Below are 21,123 nucleotides of genomic sequence, written 5' to 3' on the forward strand. Positions count from 1 at the left end.
CAAATTTCTCGATGGACCACACTTTCCCTTCTCACATCATCCGACATTAACATTATCATAACTAAATTTTTACAAGATTCTGCATCAACAATCTCACTTACTATATGTTACTCAAAAAATTACGACAGTGTTGGGCCCTTACATGTTTTTTCTTAATTTTTATGAAAAAATTTCCTTTCTCTTTATATTCACAAATTTGTTCTTTCAAAACTATTATCAGTGTTCATCTAGTGGCTATCCATAACTCCGTTTTTTTTACCAAAAAAAAAAAAACATCTTATCTGGATGTCGTCGCATTAATCAGCTACATAAGTACTGGTTCGATATCCGCTAGGCGGATTTATTATTATATATATATATATATATAATCAACAAGAAAAAAAGAGGGGATGTCCTACTTAGTGGTGAAGCAACCATGACACAAGGATATGTGGTTGATTGTAGAAACGAAGATGTCGATACAGATATTGAAGATGTAAGATAACTTAACGAAAAAATATTTGTATCGTGAAGAGGAAGAAGATGTCGTAAGTTTTAAGTTTAAATCTGATACATAAAAAGTGTTGGAAAAATATGTAGTACACAAAAAAAATTCTAGTGGTCCGTCGATAGAATTCTCTATTTAAAAAAAAATTATTTTCATTATATCGAATATGTCAATATTTATTTTTGAAATAGTATTATGACAATAAATTTTATTTAAAGCATAATATATTTTTTCAAATTTTGAAAAAAATATATTTATTCTCCAACGTTTCCTAATAAAATCAAATATTTCGATATATTCACATCATTTTTTCGTTTCTAAAATTAATTTGATATTTTATTCAATTCCGCGAAACAACCCCATAATTTGCTAATTATGCGGGTACTTTGGTCATTTTCTATACTTGTAAAAAAATTGAAAATATCCACTCTCGCATAAATATTATCGGTCCTCTAATCACGGCCGTCGATTATTTGGGTTTCAACGATCCAGATCACAATGTGACGATAGTTGGAAGTAGTAGTTATTAGTCGTCACTCTTCTCCCGTTCTCAAAAACCCTAAAAACAACCTGCTAGTCACCCCGCAGCCAACGTGAACGCCATTAATAAACAGGAAATAAATGAATAATTTTTTTGGAATTATGGGTATCATAGATGAGATGAAAGGGATCTTTTGATTCTCTTCCTGTCCAGGTAATTTTTTTCTTGTTTCTTCAATTTTATTCGTGGGTATCTATTGGTATTTCGGTTCGTTATCTTGAACAAAGATCGAGTTTTTTTTTTCGAACGTTTTTTTATGTATTTTTTTGCATTCTATAGCGTTATATTTTCTTTATGTAGTGACGGCCGAAGGATGGTGTAAAATGAAGTGAAAATTATCCAAGGTGTGTGGTGGGCCGAGTCGAATCGAGTTGGAATCTTTTTTGGTTCTGGGAGGAGTGTGAAAAAAGGCAGTAATAGCTTGGAAGGACCTATTCTGGGCCAAGTGTACTGGGTTCTAATGTTGTGGAGACCTAATTGAGACTCTGTCTTTATCAGTATTTGGCCTATCGAGATCGCGTCTGGGATTATAAGACTGACATTTAAGGAGAGATAAGTGCCATCTTCATAAAAAAAAGACCTTTTGTTCTGGATTTGGCCCGAACCTGTTCTTATTCTGTCTTATTGACTCGGTTAGGATATTTCTTTCTGATTTAGACTGATTTCATACTTCTATTTTTTCAAACTTGCTAGTTTGCTTTGTTAAGAAGACATTAAAAACAAGGATCTGACTATATCTCAGAGGTTATATGCTTCGATTTGAGCTCATTTTTGGTGTTTAATTTTGTGGGGTTGGAAAGTGAAGGGGAAGCAAATTTGGGGTCTTTGCTACTTTGTAGCAACAAGAGCAAGTCCATGCCTTCAGTAGGAATGAGACGCAGTACAAGGGTTCTTGGAGCGATAGTTTTGCGGTCAGGTAGGCGGCTGTGGACTGAACCGCCACATGAAGATGGCAAGTTCATGAGAGCAGTTCGGGAAAATGAGTGGATTGATATTCTTGATGACTCGATGGGTGGAGGGGATACTGGTGATCCCTGCAAGATTGCATCGCGGGGAAACGGTAAGGGCATTGGGATGTTCATTGTTGAGGAACTATAAAGTAGAAGAAGATGCACATAGAGATGTTGGAGATGTGGACAAGATGCGAGGAAATGTGTATGTCAGAAAAAGAAAAAGGGAAGTATTTAAAAGCAGTGGGTCTTGTGAGGATAAGAGGTTTGGGAAGAAGTTTTTAAGGAAAAAGTGGAGGAATAAATACAAAGCCGCTGCTTCATTGGAAGCTGGTGGTGACTATTCTGTTGACACTGCTTCAGGTCAAAAGCTTGCTGTTGTTTCTATCAAACCGTCTTATGATAGCAGTCATTGGATTTCTTGCTTCTTGTGTTCAGTACTGTACTATATGAGGAGGGTTGACATTGGATTACAACTGCTTTCTGAGTTTGTGCATTCGAAACCCATATTTGATGGTTATTCTTCGCATGGTATACTTTTTCTCCAGGTAAAATTTATCAATCAATTTATACTGTTAGATTTTTATGAAGTTATGAGTTTATACATCTAAGGATTCTTATTAAAATTTACATGATTTAAATATGTTCTTATTTGTTGTCTCATTTCCTGGTAAAATTCCCGTGAAATTAAATGATTCTTATTTTTGCATGCGGAAATTATTGAGAACCTTAGTGATCATTCAGATAAGAATATGAGGTGAGTAATGAGATGATAGCATCCAAATCAAGATACAAGGATATCCATTCACCTTTTCTGTTTAATCTGAATGTTAGCTTAATTGAAGTTCTTAATAATTTTATGTTTCTTGTTATAGGGGTCAATCCCAATCAAGAATCCTGGTTTATGCATAATTTCAGGATCCAGTTCCTTGATACCCATGTTTGCTGTGGATTTTTCCGCGGTACCCTTTAGCTTTATGTATTTGCATTTGAGTATGCAGCTAAGATTGGCACGATTGGCCTATGTGTTTGTTGTGGTTCCATTGGTTGTCAATGAGAACTTTGGAGAAGTAACATCTCAAATTGATCTTGGGAAAGATACCTGTAATAGCTGTTCTGTCGTATCAAGTGTTGGTGGTTTAAGGCAGAGGGATTCGTCTCAGACAACTGGTGGATTGCCTAAATCGGCTCTTCGAAGTATGCAATATCGAAATAGTAGACGTGTCCAGAAAAGGAGGTCTCTGAGACGTAAGAGAGGAAGACCGCTATCTGCTTTTCGGGCTAAAAAATCTAATGGGCCTTTGGCTTCCGATCTTTTAAGGTTTAGACAGAATGCAACTCATTCCTCTTCTGCAGCACCTAGTCGCATACTTGGGGGTTTAGCTAAGACAAGTCCCTCCAAGTACATCAAAGAACTAATATCTGCAGTTGGGATGGATGAGAGCCGGTCCTCCACACATTCCAAGGAATCAAAAGCTGCTATGGGGCTTATACCGCCGAATACAGGTGCCAGTTGTTCAGCGAACTTATTAATCATTGAAACGGACGAGTGTTACAGGGAAGAAGGAGTTATCATCACTTTGGAACTATCTGCTTCAAAACAATGGGTTCTTGCTGTTATGAAGGATGGAATGATACGATACAGCCTCACTACGCAGAGTGTCATGAGGCCATCTTGTTCTAATCGCTTCACTAATGCAACATCATGGTCGGGAGATGGGGGATGGAAGTTCGAGTTTCCTAATAAGAAAGACTGGTTGATTTTCAAGGAACTTTATAAAGAGTGCTCAGACCGAAATTTACAGGCTCCTACAGCTAGTGTCATTCCCGTTCCTGGGGTGCAAGTGGTATCCAATACCGTTCAAAACAATTATATGCCATATGTGAGACCAAATTCATATATCACTGTAAACGATGATGAGCTAGCAAGGGCATTGTCGAACATGACTGCCAGTTATGACATGGACTCGGATGATGAAAAGTGGTTAAATGAATTCAATGATGCTCTGTCCTCAGAAGGGGAGATTCATGAACTTATAACACCCGAGCGATTTGAGTTGGTTGTTGATGCCCTTGAAAAAGGTTTTCATTGCAATGGGGATGATCATTCTGATGAGAAGGCAGCATATGATTTTTGCATCCATTTAGAAAGAAAGGAATTTATAGAGGTTATCCATAAGTACTGGATTAAAAAGCGAAGACAGAAACAATCAGCTCTTGTCAGGATTTTCCAGGTAAAATAAATTCACATTCTAATACTGCAATTACATGTGGTGGAGTGTGTTTGCCTATTATAATTTGGAATATGGTTATTGTATATGGTAAAAAATCTCAATTTGTCATGAGATTGACTTTATTTACTCTGTGTATATTAGAAAAGCAATAATTTTCCATGCACTTTTTACTCATTGCTATTTGTGATATTGGCTTCTCTTCGATTTTTTTTTTTTTGGGTTGGGGGTGGGGATTGTACAATTGGGTCTCGAAGCCAAGACCATTTGATTTCCGAATTTACCTTTTCAATTTCATTGGCAGCTATACAAGCCTAGAAGATCTCATGTGATCCCGAGGTCCATTTTACGGAAGAAAAGATCATTCAAACGTCAGGCATGTCAAGCTGGGAGAGGGAAGCAACGAATTTTTCTTCAAGGTTAGTGTGCATAACATGAAGTTTCTGAAGTTCTAGTTGTGTTAAATTTGTGTTCACCGACTTTGGTTGAATGCTTTGAATCAACAATTTGGTCTTCTAAGAAATTTGCTGTTTAATTTGGAATTGTTTCTATGGTTGTGTCAATTTGTCTGTTTGCCAAATTCGTTGAACAATTTGTAACATACTGTTCTCTGTAAAAAAAATCCGAGGAACACATTGATATCTGTTTTTAAAAAGTTACTGTTTGATATGGTATGGGAAACACAACATTCATATTCAAATCTTACAATAATGTTGTAATAAAAATTGACAAGCGTTTGCTGATATCTGTTTTCATCTTGGTTGTGAGTCTTGTACGGGGGTTATCCCAACTAAAGGTAGTTGTAAAACTTCGATTGCACAGAAATGGTAGCTGAAAGAGACACTTCGGAGCACAAGAATAACTTGTTCAAATTGCAAGAAGCAAGAGCTTTTGCTGACAGATCTGAGCAATCAGCTGTTTTAAAGCGGCAAAGAGCTCAAATCCTCCTGGAAAAGGCTGACTTAACTACATATAAAGCTATAATGGCTCTTAGAATAGCCGAAGCAACTGAAATTGTGGAGACTCCAGGTGCGGTTGCATCGTTTTTCTTGGTCCCTTGACCGAGTAACAGTAATCTGATTTCCATTTCAGATGGCCATTTTTCGAGCTGGGAGGGAGGAATTACAGCCTCGTGACCGGTTTTTGGCGAAGCCTTTGGAGGACAATCGTGTGAAAGAATTAATGTAGTTTTGTATAGAATTCGATTTGAAGTTGCAGTGTAGTAGGTGATATATTTTAGTTTCTTGAAAAAGTAGAGAAGCAGAAAAATATAGGAAAATTTTCTTATAAATGGTCAGGGTCTGCCAATGGTGGTCGAATTCTTTTGTACACTTACTTAACGACACCTGTCCTAAAATATGTACATTTTGTATGGCTGCAATTTAGAACTACAGTTCATAGATTTAGTTAATAATTTATTGCTTATTCATGTACATGGATTTTTAGAACTTCCTTTTCTAATGCAAATATTTTATTGTAGAAAGTAAACTTTGTTGTATGATCAATACCAGGCTTTACTGCTTTAAAATGCTACAAGAAAAACACAGAACACGATCTTTACACACAGAAAAACAGGTACTAGTGATGATTTAGGAAACATGAAATTTACAGTACGATAGAAGTCCTATGACTGGCGAATATGCAAATATTAGACTCTTTATTTGCAGTGTATCCCCATATTTGTCTCACACCTTTTCGTCGAGGCTTTGCTTCTCCCAGCATTGTTACAATATCTCTCATCGATGGCCTGTCTTTAGGTAGCCTTTTTTTTTTTTTTTTGTCTTTAGGTAACTTAACAGTGCAGAGAGTTGCAATTTTAAGGACCAGAAGCATCTCCTCTCGAACGTACTTACATTGGCCAGAAACGTTAGGGTCTAATACCTGTTCTGATACTATCTTTGCGTTTCTTCGAACCCATTCTACTATATCGAAGAAACCCATTCTACTATATCGACGGAGTCGCCAAATGAAGGATCTAATGGCATTTTACCTGTTAGTAGCTCCAAGAATACGACCCCAAAACTGTATACGTCACTCTTCTCATCGACCTTCAGAGTGTATCCATATTCTGAAAATTTTCGAAACCCAGATTTTCTTTAAGAGTAAATTCACAAAATGAGGAGACAATTTAAAAGGAAATTCTATTCAGTTTTGGTTTGCAAGAATCAACTAACCTGGTGCTATGTACCCATAAGATCCAGCCACCATGGAAACAATCTTATTATTGTTATGCATTGTTCTAGCCAACCCGAAATCAGCAATTCTTGGCTCTAAATCCAAATCCAATATAATGTTATTCGACTTCACATCACGGTGAATCACATGTGGATGACAATCGTGGTGAAGATAAGAAAGTCCCTGTGCTACACCAAGCGCAACATTATACCTAGTCACCCAATCCACCAGCATTTTCCCTGCCTGTTTCCCATGTAGTGCTTCACCGACACTCCCATTCGACATGTATTCGTACACCATCATGATATCAGTCTCAATCTGCAGATATCTTAACAATCTTACAACAATCTTGCATTGAGGACGGCTTTAGAACATGAGGGGAAGCACACCGCCACATAGGCCAGAGTTTCCGATCAGATTGTTTGGATTGATGGTCATTAAGATACCATTGCTCGGAACAGGACCCTCGAGCTTATTGTAGGACAGTTTATCATTTCAAGAGACGGGGAGCTTCCAAAATTTTCTGGTATTCTTCCAACAAGTGAGTTGGTTGACAAATCAAGAATTGATAGAGTCGGCATTGTGGCTAAGGACTTTGGAATTTCTCCATCGAATTTTGAGATTAAGAGTCACCATTTTTTCACAGGAAGCTATTCTCTCAGGTATTTTTCCTGAGAAATGGTTGTTTGAAAGATCAAGTTATGAAAGTGACTCACAGTCTTGAAACTGATCCAGGATGTTCCCTTGCAGATTGTTATTTGAAGCTGCGAAGGTTTGAAGAGTTGGCAAAGAGAGAATATATGAAGGCAACGAAGAATCTAGACTATTCCCAGAAAAGTCAACGAACGAAAGTGAAGCAGATAAAGTAAAATGTTGAGGAAATTCACCCGTGAAATTGTTATAAGCCAATTCTAGCCTTTGAAGTTTTGGAAGATTTCCAAAACCAGAAGGGATTGAGCCTGAAAGATGATTGTTTTGGATCCGAATGCGGACCAAAGACGAACAGTTTGATAGGTTCATTGGGATTAAACCTGAGAAAGAGTTATTAAAGAGAATGAGCTTGATGAGATTCCCGGAATCGCATAAACCAGGTGGAATCTCACCGGACAATGAATTTGATGAAACGTCCAACCGCTGTAAAGGAGAGTTTTTTCCAAGATTCGACGGCAATAAACCAGTTAAAGAATTCTTCCACAGCTCAAGAACTTCAAGTTTCTTCAAATCTCCAAGCCCTTCTAGAATAGGACCTTTCAATTCATTGCACATGAGATTCAGCAGCTGCATATTCTTGATACCTGAAACCTCGTACGGAATCTCACCCGAAAGATGGTTGTTGGAAAGATCTAGATACACTAGACTTGTCATATTCCCTATTTCAGGTGGGATTCTTCCTTCAAAACTGTTCTGATACAAGTAAACAGTAGTTAACTTTTTTAACTTCCCCAAACTGGAATTTGAGCACTCAATGTACCAACAGCCAAATCAAGATACTGAAAATTCATCAAATTACCGAACTCTCCTGGAATTGATCCTTCGAACTGATAATATCCCATTATAATAGTTTCCAAGGACGACAATTCACCGAGCTCAACAGGAATCTTTGCAGTCAAATTATTACCAGAAAGGCCAAGAAACCTCAACTTCTGCAAATTCTTGAAAGAAACTGGAATTGAACCTTCTACTCAAAAATCATATGAAAATACAAGTCTTAATTATATTATTATAAATACTATTATATCAGCTTTCCTCATTCACTTTCTACCTAAAAAAATATTTCTATGAAAAAACACTCTCTAGGAAGATAATGAGGTTCTTGAGGCGCTCTTGCAATCAACCTTCTACTCAAATTTCATAATATATATCTATTAAGTAAGTGGAACGTGTATATTCATGGTATTTTCGTAACGTTATTTTCATAGTATCTTAAAATTTAAATATTGCGTTATATTGCATGAAAATGTTTTAACAACAAATATTTTTTGGCGATGTCTTGATCTTGTTTGTGATCTTATCTAGTAGGATAAAATTAGACACTTATGATCCAGTCTATAGAGTTAAACCATACATTTATGATCTATTCGAGGAGTTAAGCCAGAAATTATGATTCAATCTGGGAAGTTAAGCCATATATTTGATGTTTATTGTTTTTTAAAAAAAGTTTTAGATCTACTTTGGAATAAGTTCAATAATATGATATGATGTGATAATATATAAAATATTATGTGTTTAAACTTGAAGATATGTTCTCTTCAATTATTCAATGACAGTCATATCGCATACCCTTTACGTTCCCTTTCATATGAGAAGGAGATAGAAGATCGAGAATCTATTGAATTTTGATCAGGGTGTTGATTTGACTAAAAAATTTATTATTTCTTTATGTAGTATTAGACATTTATTTTGAATAAGTTGAACATTGAGTTTGGTTTTGTCTTTGGGTTGTAAGAAGTGAATTTGTTGAATAAAGTTTTTTTTAGATTCAAAATATTTGTTAAAGCTTACTGTTTTTGGTTAATTCAATTATTAAATTCCAAGAAATTCCCGATGTTCACGTCATGCATCTCAAGACGCGACGGTATAAGAAAGGTAGTCGAATCCGTAAGATGGTGTATCGGCCCTGACGGTGGTGACTAGGTAGTTGTTGTTGCCATTTTCCTCCGACGAGTCTCCAAATACGAAGTATGCCTTTGCTTTTGCAAAATTGACCAGATTTCCTAGTGCCAAAATCAGTGCAAAGATAACAAAATTTTTGATGTTGTCCGTTACCAATTTTCATTGAAGCACAAAATAATATCAGTTAATATATCGAAAAATAGAGAAATTAATGAATTATTTTAGGAGATCAATTGTATTTGTGCTTGAATTGGTGCGAAATAGATCGCTGTATATATATGTGCGATGAAGCCTCCAAATTCCAGCTAATATTAATGGGCAGTTGCAATTATTATTAGTAGGTTAAAAGGACAATTAAGATTAATGGTCATAACTCATCATGACTCACAAAGCATTTTGACCATATTGTATTTTAGGATCTGTTTTTTACTTGGAACATTTTATTTCAAATTCTTTAATTTCAAAATTTCATTTATTTGGATAATTTTAGTTATTATATATTTCAAATCTTAGAATTTCCATTACTTTCTATTTGCTAATTAAAAAAAATCAATCCTTGCTTGTTATTAATGAATCATATCAATTACTTTTATCCTATTGGTCATGCCACATATTTCGATTACTAAAGCATACTCAGAGTAGACTAATTTATTTTCTCATATATATATATATAGATATATAATTAAGGGATCCATGCATGCGTCAAGTATTCGAGTATCAATATATAATTAAGTTGCATAAATTTCTTTCACAATTTTTTTACACTAAACAACAAGTGAGCAGCCACTATATTAATTTAAAGAATTTATCGTGTTCATATTTTCTAAAGTCGAAGAAAAGGGATCCATGCATGCATCAAGTATTCGAGTATCAATTCGATTTCCAATGTGAATCAAATCTATCTATATCTATACATATCATAAAAGTGTGAATCAAGGTCAAAGTTTTTCTATTGTGTAATGTCAAATTTGTCCTTAGTTTGTACATACAGGAAAAATTTAGTGAGGATGTTTTTGTCAAATCAGTTATTATGATAAGGACAAAATTGTCAAACTACATTTATGTTAGATAATGATCAAATCTATACAATTATTTATTATAAAAGTGAGAGTTGAACACTTTTTGATAAATATAATAAAATATTAATTAAATCATATTTTGTCAGTTGTCTAGAAGATAGAATAACCGAAATTCATTGATTTTATTTGCATGTATATTAAGTTAAAATATTTACAAAAAATAAATATAATTTGTAGAATACTGAAATAACAAAATTCTTTGGTTTTATTTGCTTGATGAAACAAACTTTTTTTTCCTACAAAACACTTAATTTGTGTGGAGATTTATAGAGGCATCAAATAGAGAAGAATATACATTCTTCTCATAAGATTTGCTAATGAAGATGGCGAGAATATTGTTTTTTCACATAGTAGAAAAATTGATGACAAAAAAAATCATAAAAGCAATATAAATTGAAAATATAAAAGAAGAAAACATTTGACGCAATAATTAATTTAAGGTTTAGAATATATTATCTATATTATATTTTTATTTTTCATAAATCAATAATACGTGGTAAAATAAGTGGGCAACATTATGTATTATATTTTTTTCTTCTCTCAAATTTAATTTTAATAACTATTGTGATATCAATTTTATATTATATTTTCTCCAATGTCTAATTTATACAAAATTATAATATTTATTACTACTATGTTTTTCAACAATTATTAATTTATTTAGATTGCGCTTGGATAAATTGATTTCAAATTTATGGATTATAATTATAATTTTATTGTTAACAATAAAACAATATATCAAATCTTGAATCCACACATTACTTATTTACATATTATTATTTATATAAAGTAAAATAAATTTCAAATAACATTATTATTGGGTGGACTTGAAAAATATAATAATTAACATGAAATACTACTATATAAACATGAAATGAGTGGATTTGAAGTTTATGATGTTACTTCGCTAAAATAACAAAAATACATTTGAATGTATTGAAATCCATGGATTTGAAATCCTTCCATTCAAGAATAACCTTAGATTTATAACACATAAAATTTTTAAACAAATATCTTTTGCACTCATTTTATAATACATGTAGTACAAATTATATTACATTGAATTTCCTACGGATAATGCTAAAGGTACAACCAATATATCGTACTGCGATATTTACAAAAATTATATCGTGAGATTTTGTTATTATCTAATGAGATTTTATATTTAATTTATAATGAGATTTTAATAAATGAAATTTCTATAATGATTTTTTTGAATTGTAAGAATTATTGTACAAATTTGGTTGCACATGTAGCATTACTCATTGTCTATCGACTAATATAGCATGAAATCATTAATATATAATTTTTTGTAAATTAATCTCTTCTGATCTCATTTTTTAACAACAATTATTGATAATAGAAATGTATTTTCATGTGCGTCGCACGTGTCTTTAACTAGTACCTATAAAAGTGTGGATCTTCTACAATGTTTTATAATTGTGCAATGTCTATAATACCCTTGTGGTCTATCTACAATGTTTTCCAATTATGCATTTTCTATAATATTCTTCATGCAAACTTCAATCTATATAAATGACATAAATTGCTCACACATTTTCCTCATCATTATTACTAATAACTAAAACGGTTGTATTTGAATAATATTCGAAAAATGACATTATGTCCTTTCTTTGACTGCACCAATGAAAGCTCCGAAGTAGTAAAATTATCCGAGAATAAAGAGTTTAAGGAACTGAAGCAATGCAACAAAAGAAAAGCTGAGTGCGCCATCCAAGACTTGGATAATTCTATTAAGAAAGTGAGGGAGACTGAGGCAGATTGTGAATTATACAATCGGGGCCATATTAGTTTAGAAGGTGTTAAAGGGCATCAGATTTTTATTTTCCTCATCATTATTACTAATAACTAAAACGGTTGTATGTGAATAATATTCAAAAAATTAAGTTATGCTTTCATTCAAAAATTGTTGTTGACCTTTCATAATTGTCATTTAGAGCCTTTGTGTGACCCTTGGATTAAAGCTTTGCTCACTTTAAATATTCTTTTAGCAATGCATCCATTTTTATTTTCTTATACAATTCCCTTCCTCATTTTCTCACCAGATTGGTTTGGAAGGGAAAGAATCGGGGCTATCTATAAGAAGTTTTCCACTTGGTTCTCCACCTATAAGGTAAAATCCGGCTAACATGAGTGTGGAAGATGTCATATCATTTTTACGTAGTTCAAAGTTATTGTCATGAAAATATTCATATGTTGGAATGCTAGATCTCGGATGTTGTTTTACGAAATATCTATTTGATATAATTCATATGAGTTCATACTTGGTATTTTGTAAATTAATTACATAGAAATGAAAGCGAAATTTATTGGCATGCATTTTGAATTAACAACTCCCTAATAAGCTCAATTTTTATTTTTATTTTCAAATTAAGTGTTTATTGATTTTTTTATTTAATGTGTGCTTACCTTTTTGTCAATATAATTGTCATTATATACTTGTATGTAAATAACTCTACAAATACAAATAAAATGTCATGGCATTATTGTTATGATTGAGTACTATTTGATAATATATAAATATGAGGAGACTTAAATAAAATAGAATCTATGAGAGTAATTAAAACAATTAATCATTCAATTAATTTTATTTATTATCAAAATTAGTGGGAAAAAACTAATGAAAAAATTGATTGATTTTCTACATATTTCTTTCTCATTTTAGCAATTGTACAACAATATTTTTCTAGCATCATATCATCCAATGTATGTGGATGAACGATTCATTTGTCCACACTTTTATAGGTACTTCTTATTCAAATTTATTAATTTTTTATTACTATTATTCAAATTCACAATTAAATTTAGATTTATAATATATTATATTTGTTCATGCATTTAGAAATTAATAGTTTGACAAAATAAATTTAAAATTTTGATTAAATATAATTTTATTTTCAATTCAAATTGTTTTATTTAATTTAAAAGTAATAATTATTATTTTAATTTTTCATTTGTCAATATTTAATTTAGAATTTATTTGAATGACTGTTCGTTCAAAGCACTCACATACTTTATCATGAGTCCTTCATATATATAATTTTTTGAAGTTTTTTTTAAATCTAATTATATTAAAATTTATTTTTAATAATTCATTGAATGAATTCAAATGATAGTAAAATATAACAATAACTAACATTTATTATCAAAATTAGTGGGAAAAAACAAATGAAAAAATTGATTGATTTTCTACATATTTCTTTCTAATTTTAGCAATTGTACAAGAATATTTTTCTAGCATCATATCATCCAATGTATGTGGATGAACGATTCATTTGTCCACACTTTTATAGGTACTTCTTCTTCAAATTTATTAATTTTTTATTACTATTATTCAAATTCACAATTAAATTTAGATTTACAATATATTATATTTGTTCATACATTTAGAAATTAATAGTTTGACAAAATAAATTTAAAATTTTGATTAAATATAATTTTATTTTCAATTCAAATTGTTTTATTTAATTTAAAAGTAATAATGATTATTTTAATTTTTTAATTTTTCATTTGTCAATATTTAATTTAGAATTTATTTGAATGACTCTTTGTTCAAAGCACTCACATACTTTATCATGAGTCCTTCATATATATAATTTTTTGAAGTTTTTTTAAATCTAATTATATTAAAATTTATTTTTAATAATTCATTGAATGAATTCAAATGATGGTGAAATAGAACAATAATTAACATAATTAATTTAATTTAGAATTTAAATGAAAGTCCAAGAAAGTTATTAAAATGAAAAAAATAATTGATATTAATATTAAGTAAATTTAATAGTATTTTTTTAAAAAATAGCTCAAACATTTAAAAACGTGGAGATGACTTATTTGCCCAAGAGATATGCGACGTAGATATCTTGATGCGATGGCATTAGTGAGAACATTTGGTAAACCGGATCTCTTCATTACAATGACTTGTAATCCAGAATGGAAAGAGATAAAGGATAATCTTAAAGAAGGACAAAAAGCTCAGGACCGGCCAGACTTAACGTCAAGGGTGTTTCGAGCAAAATTACATGATTTGAAAACTCAGATAATCAAAAAAGAAATATTTGGAAAAGTCGCTGCATATGTCTATGTAATTGAGTTCCAAAAAAGGGGATTGCCTCATGTTCACATGTTGGTCATACTAAAACCTGCCTACAAAATAAATACTCCTGATCAGTTTGATTATTATGTATCTGCGGAACTTCCTAACAAAGATACACATCCTCGGCTACATGATTTGGTTGTAAAACATATGATACATGGTCCTTGTGGAGATATGAACAAAAAAAATTCTTGCATGGTTAATGGACAATGTAAAAGTCATTATCCAAGGCTATTTTGTCAAACTACAACACAAGGAAAAGATGGATATCCAATATATAGAAGAAGAAACAATGGCCAAATAATAGATGTGAGAAGAACAAAGCTTAATACCCAATGGGTGGTTCCTCATAATTCTTATCTCCTGTTAAGGTATGATTGTCACATTAATGTGGAAGTTTGCTCTGGATTGACAGCTGTGAAATACCTATACAAATATATTTATAAAGGACATGATAAAGTGGCAGTTCATATTGCTCATGAAGATGGAGAAAACGTGATAGATGAGATTAAAAACTTCCAAGATGCAAGATGGGTGTCAGCACAAGAAGCTGTTTGGAGGATATTTGAGTTTGACCTCAATGAGATATCCCCAGCAGTGATTAATTTGCCACTGCACTTTCCAAATAAACAATGTGTCACCTTTTGGAAGAATCAAAGTCTGAGAAATGTACTACAGTGGGAGCATGTCTCAAAAACAATGCTAACAGAATTTTTTCAGATGTGCGCAACAAATGATAGAGCGAAAGCTCTTTTATATAGTGAATTTATAGAATATTATGTGTGGGATAAAAAGAACAAGTTTTGGCAACAAAGGAAAAAAGGAAAAGTCATTGGTCGTGTAAATGGAGCTAATCCCGTGGAAGGTGAAAGATATTATTTAAGATTGTTAATCATGTTAGAGGTCCAACTTCATTTGACAATCTGTTAACAGTCGACGGACATATTTGTTTTACTTTCAAAGAGGCTGCACAAAGAAGAGGTCTGCTTGAATCAGATAAAAGTATTTTTGAGTGTTTAAATGAGGCCGTTAGCTTCCAAATGCCACACGCATTACGAAGATTGTTTGCAACGATTTTGGTATATTGTGAGCCAACAGATGTCAGAAAACTATGGGAGACTTACTTTGAAGCAATGTCCGAAGACTTCAAAAAAAACAATTCTATATGCAGGGGATTATTGACGGCAAAAACATTACAAAGTCTCAGTATGCTTCTAGAAAGCATAGGCTAAGATATTGGACTATATGACCTGCCAAAAGTAACAACTCCAATAGATAGGACCAAGTGAAGTAATCCCTCGAGAAATTCTCGATGAGTTGGCCGTTAACATCCCATATGAAGATTACTTAGCTCAATCCAACCTGAATACAGCACAACGAAAGGCATTCTCTACAATAATTGATTGTTTAGATGCAAACAAAAATGGATTATTCTTTGTCGATGGACCTGGAGGAACAGGGAAAACTTATTTATACCGTGCTTTATTGGCCAATGTAAGATCAAGAAAAATGATAGCACTTGCTACAGCAACTTCAGGAGTTGCAGCATCGATATTGCCGGGTGGTCGGACAGCCCATTCACGATTTAAAATTCCCATTGACTTGCATGATAAAAGTTATTGTACAATATCGAAACAAAGCGGACTTGCAGAGTTATGTAGAAGAACACATTTAATCATATGGGATGAGGCACCGATGGCAAAACGGTTAGCAATTGAAGCAGTTGACAGAAGTTTACGAGACTTAACAGGAATCCAGAAACCGTTCGGTGGAAAAGTGGTTGTTCTTGGGGGTGATTTTATGCAAGTTCTACCGGTTGTTCCTAAAGCATCTATTCAAGAAACTATTAATGCAAGTTTGGTGAAATCGTATTTATACGAACAAATTTCTCATCTAACTCTTTCAGAAAACATGCGAGCAAGATCAGATCCTTTGTTTAGTGATTTCTTGCTACGTGTGGGCAACGGTACTGAATGTTCAGATGCGGATGGCAATATCAAAATTCCAGATGATATGATTATAAAATATGATGATGATTATGATGATGAAGATTCCTCTGAACAAAAGCTTATTGATCATATTTTCCCAAATATAGAGAAAAATTTCCAGTCGGCTGATTACATGACAAATAGAGCTATACTTGCATCAAAGAATGAGTATGTTGACAAGTTGAATGATAAAATAATTCAATCATTTCCTTGTGAGACCAGAACTTTCACAAGTCTTGATGAAGCAGTTGATGACACTCAAAATTTTTATCCGTCGGAATTTCTTAACTCATTAACTCCAAATGGCATGCCTCCTCATCGTTTGGTTTTGAAAAAGAATTGTACAATTATGTTGTTGAGGAATCTCGATCCATCAGATGGATTGTGCAATGGGACGAGAATGGTATGTCGAGGATTCCAAGATAATGTCATCCACGCAGAAATCACAGTTGGCCATCCGAGAATACCTTTATCTCCTGCAGAAAATGAAGGCTACCCTTTCCAATTCAGAAGAAAGCAATTTCCAATTCGATTGTGTTTCGCAATGAAAATTAATAAAGCGCAAGGACAAACTATACCATTCGTTGGCGTATATTTACCCCAACCTGTATTTTCACATGGACAATTGTATGTTGCACTATCTCGAGGTACTTCAATGGCAAATACAAAAGTCTTAATTAAACCAAGCACAAACACAAGCATTGGTGACACATGGACAAGAAATGTGGTGTACCATCAAGTTCTTGCTCGAGGTATTTACTTTATGTTTTTTCCAATAAAATATGCAAATCTACATTTCCTTTTTCCCGTGATGATTTCTAATATAGGGAACATTGTAGTCATTTATAACAATTTATTTGCTTACAACTTAACTGAATACCCAAATGTTTTTGCTTTTGATGTGCAGAAACAAAGGACATCTATCAAGATCATGTGTCATCGTGAACTTCAACAAACCCAAGATGGTAAAATATGAACTTATTTTGTTCTTATTTCATTTCACATATACAAAAGGAATATTTATTTCGTTTCCATCATGACTGATCAACAAATTGATTTAAAATTTTAAATATATAATATATTCCCCAACTACAAATGATATTATTTCACTTAACTTTCAAAAAATATTATTTCCCATATGCTCAAAAATTCATTGTAAAAGCTCTAAAATTGTAAGTTATTTTCAAGTTTAAGTTTTACTTTTTTCAATACATTATTTTTGCTGAAAAATTATTTTATGCAGGGTAAATAATGATTATAATGTGTGCTTGAATTCATTCTTTTTACTTCTACTGGATTGGAGTCTTATTATTCTGCGAAACTATTTATTTAGTTTGCATTCATTGGTTATTCATTATATTTCAATCATTAATTTATTGCCTAATTTTTTTAAATGCTATTTTTCATTGCTTTTAATTTGGTTTATGAGGGCAGACTCCAAAGTCTAGGCAATACATAAAAATAATTTATCTGTATTTAATATATTTTTTTATTTTTTTATGGAACCAACGATACGTTATTTATTTTAAATGTTCAAATATATATTTTTCATTGTACGCTCATATTTAGATATCAAGCATTGTTTTCACCCGACCAAATATGAATTTATTTAGTTAATGTAATAGCTTTTTTTGTAACGTGGTTTTTTTCTCCTATTTAGAATATAAAATAATATAAATCAATTACAACAATTATATATATATATATATATATATGTGTGTGTGTGTGTGTGTGTGTATATATGCATTTTAAAATAAAAAATAGCATCTTCTTTTTTTTAAATTATACATTCATTTAAACATAATTAATCTAATTATGCATTCCCACGTAGATAATCAATTTCATATTACATTTCATCATTTATTCTCATAGGATGTTTGGGAAAATTGGGACAGATGTTTCCACAATATCGATACTCATCCACCGCTTGGTTCAAAAGAGAAGATAAGTCCAAATATTTTATTTATTTTTTCCCCAACAATAAGAAATACTATTGGTCACATTTCAAATTTTCAAATTTAAAACGGCCGAATCTTCATTTTGTTATAGCTGGTTATACCTGACTTAAATGTATTTTGGAAAAAATTATATGTAATTAATGTGTTTTAAGTGAGACTACCTATATATAAAGAAAGGTTATTCTACGAATTCAAACGCTTAAAACTTTTCTTCTTCCTTGTCTTAAAATTAAAGAACTTTGTTTCAATGGCTGCTTCAGAATTATCTTCTATTACTTCTCTGCAATCAAATCAAAAGGCTACTACGCTCGTGCTTAAGGTTCTTCGACGAGGAAGCAGCCTATTTTCAAAGGCAAATTCGAAACCAATCCGGAAGATAATATTTTTGGATGAAGAGGTATTATTAATATTTTTTTATGAAAACTTCTAAATTATGTGATACTAGCACTATGTGAAGTATATTTACGTGGTTTTCCACTTCATAAACAGTTCATTGGTTTAAATTTTTTTGGTTCTTATCGTTATTCATATATTGCACGAGCTATACTAATCACGAGTCCTCATCAGTATATATATTATATTATATAAACATTGTCAGAATATTCGTTACAATTTAAAGTTCTAAAAAAATTGGAGGTGTATATTTTGTCTTCTAAATTGATTGATATCGCATTTTTTGGTTTTTTTTTTCTGTTTTCTATTCCCTTATTTGTTGCAGGGTACTATGATATATGTGATTGTTTTTGCCAATGCCATGCAATATTTCCATGAACAACTCAAGTCCAACAGAAGTTACCTCATATCTAATCCAAACATAAGGGAAATTAACAATAATTTCCCGAACATCAATCCGAAAATTGAGCTGGTCCTACAAAACAATACAACAATCACAGAAACAGATAATATTATCAGTTTCTCTAACTACACTTTCAGTTTTTGTGAGTTTGTGGACATTAAGCAATCTTCACAAGATGCTCAACCACTCGGTATTTCTCAACAATTATTTGATTTGTAAATGTATCATTTATTTTATTACTATAACTAATTAACATCCGTTCTTTATTAGATGTCATAGGTGTCATCATGAAAGTCAAGCAATCGATCCAGTTTCGTAGGAATGACAATAGCACAGGCTGCAGGAGAGAAGTCATATTGATGAACCTTCTGTGCGTACAACCATTTTATTACATTTCGATTCTTTTAGAAAATATGTTATATTGTCGTAATTTTTCTCAGACATGATACTGTTACAATAAATTTGTGGGACGATCTCGCCTTCAATGAAGGCCAATGGTCAGAGGAAATGGTGAATGAGAAGCCAATAATTGCTTTCTCAAATATGAAAAGACAACCTTACCAAAGTATTGTCGATTATATTATAAATGTATTGATCAATACTTAAAATACTCACTTCTCAGTTTTTTTCCACAGACACAGTTCAATTGAAATCCACTTATACTACTACAATATATCTAAACCCACCATGCACCGAATCGGAGAACTTAAATTTATGGTGAGCAAATTGAATTCTATTATTTCCCCGAGCATTAATATTTTAATTTGTACGCATGCCTATAATAATTGAAATTTAGAATGAGCCAAGTTGATAAAAGTGTTGTATAATTTAATCTATGAAAAAAAACATATTGATTGCGTCGTAACAAGTCGAAAATTCACTTTTGTTGAAACATCTTATAGTAACATTTTTTTTACTAATACTTCTTGTTGTTTTTGACAAACAGGCTGAACTCGGGTTTCAAAGACCACAATCTCGATAATTTGTGGCTGGCTACTAAACTGAAATGTTCTAAAGAAATCACCATCAATCAATTGCTCAATGAACGCAAAAGTTTAACCGAGGTAAGAGAAAAATTTCACAATTTTTTCCTTTTATTACGCTAATTTTTCCTCCCATTTTTCCAAAACACTAATTTTATTTGGTTTATCGATTGTATCGATCTTATGTTCTAATGAACTAGAACACATACTACTCTTTCAAAGGATATGTACTTGAAGTTGAAAACAGATTTAACCCTTGGTATGAAGCTTGTAACAATTGTTCGAGGGCTATTATTAAAACAAAAGATGCGACAACTTGTACCAAATGCGTTCATATACTTGCGGAAGTAGTGCCGAGGTATAAATCCATCATATTTGTTTTTTATACATGAAATAATAGCATACATTTATATTTTTATCATATTGTCACATGTACAGGTATCGAGTTACGATCAATGTCAAAAAAGACAATGACAATATAAAAATTACAATGTTTGAAGACGTACCTGTTGCTTTTATTGGTTGTCTAGTGAAAGACTATATCAAGTCTGTCGCTGAGGTTAGTTTAAACCACATTACTCCAAATAACACATAAACTTTAAAACTCTATCACTAACTTGTGTTTGATTTTGTGTAGGATGCAAGTGCTTCGCCATATTATATGGCCCTTGAAATGCCAGAAAAGGAAGAATACAACTTTCTTTTCAAATTTACTGAAAAGACTCCGACCAATAATGCAACCTCTTCTATTGTAGTTGAAAGATTCCAAAAGCCCCTGCAAAAGCACAAATCAGAAAAAATCGAAGATGTCAATGCAAATGCTCAAATTCATATGGAAGATGATGAAAAAATTGCTACTTTTATAAAGAGAAAAAACATCAAACAGAGTTCTATGTCCAAGACACGAAGCCAACAAAACAACAAAAAATTACCTGATGATGCGAAAAGAAGTACCCACATCCTGATTGAAGATGATGACAAGTTTTCTTCCTCCATGAAGAGAAAGAGACAAGTCAAGACAAAAAATAACACACAAAGTGTGGCATTTGTGAAGATCAAGCAAGAAAAAATTTGATTCCATCGTAACTTATTGCGCTATGCTTTTTTAATGTTTTTTCAATTTTTGTCTTATATTAAATTTTTCTTATTAATAAATATTTGTATTTGCATTTTTAAATAATTATTATTTTCATTAACTGATTATA

At 32.0% G+C, this 21,123-nt stretch overlaps 3 protein-coding genes and 1 pseudogene across 3 annotated transcripts; 3 read left to right on the forward strand and 1 right to left on the reverse strand.

Annotated features, from left to right (window-relative positions):
• The first annotated feature begins 1,027 nt into the window (after nt 1-1,027).
• LOC142532230 (uncharacterized) lies at nt 1,028-5,609 on the forward strand. The gene is made up of 5 exons (XM_075638537.1): nt 1,028-1,181; nt 1,329-2,526; nt 2,854-4,212; nt 4,514-4,628; nt 5,032-5,609. Exons 2-5 carry the CDS (start codon nt 2,008-2,010, stop codon nt 5,268-5,270), a joined length of 2,232 nt encoding a protein of 743 aa, XP_075494652.1. The 5' UTR covers nt 1,028-1,181; nt 1,329-2,007; the 3' UTR covers nt 5,271-5,609.
• A 75-nt stretch (nt 5,610-5,684) lies between these two features.
• On the reverse strand, nt 5,685-8,683 carry LOC142532480 (uncharacterized; annotated as a pseudogene).
• A 5,285-nt stretch (nt 8,684-13,968) lies between these two features.
• On the forward strand, nt 13,969-17,126 carry LOC142532481 (uncharacterized). The gene is made up of 4 exons (XM_075638769.1): nt 13,969-15,058; nt 15,157-15,272; nt 15,469-16,933; nt 17,089-17,126. Exons 1-4 carry the CDS (start codon nt 13,969-13,971, stop codon nt 17,124-17,126), a joined length of 2,709 nt encoding a protein of 902 aa, XP_075494884.1.
• Nucleotides 17,127-18,067: 941 nt separating this feature from the next.
• Nucleotides 18,068-20,993, forward strand: LOC142532482 (replication protein A 70 kDa DNA-binding subunit D-like). The gene is made up of 9 exons (XM_075638770.1): nt 18,068-18,536; nt 18,858-19,125; nt 19,206-19,305; nt 19,376-19,500; nt 19,571-19,652; nt 19,882-19,999; nt 20,119-20,276; nt 20,357-20,477; nt 20,556-20,993. Exons 1-9 carry the CDS (start codon nt 18,387-18,389, stop codon nt 20,991-20,993), a joined length of 1,560 nt encoding a protein of 519 aa, XP_075494885.1. The 5' UTR covers nt 18,068-18,386.
• The last annotated feature ends 130 nt before the right edge of the window (nt 20,994-21,123 follow it).

Source organism: Primulina tabacum, chromosome 18, assembly GCF_025594145.1.
Source record: "Primulina tabacum isolate GXHZ01 chromosome 18, ASM2559414v2, whole genome shotgun sequence".
Taxonomy (NCBI): Eukaryota; Viridiplantae; Streptophyta; class Magnoliopsida; order Lamiales; family Gesneriaceae; genus Primulina; species Primulina tabacum.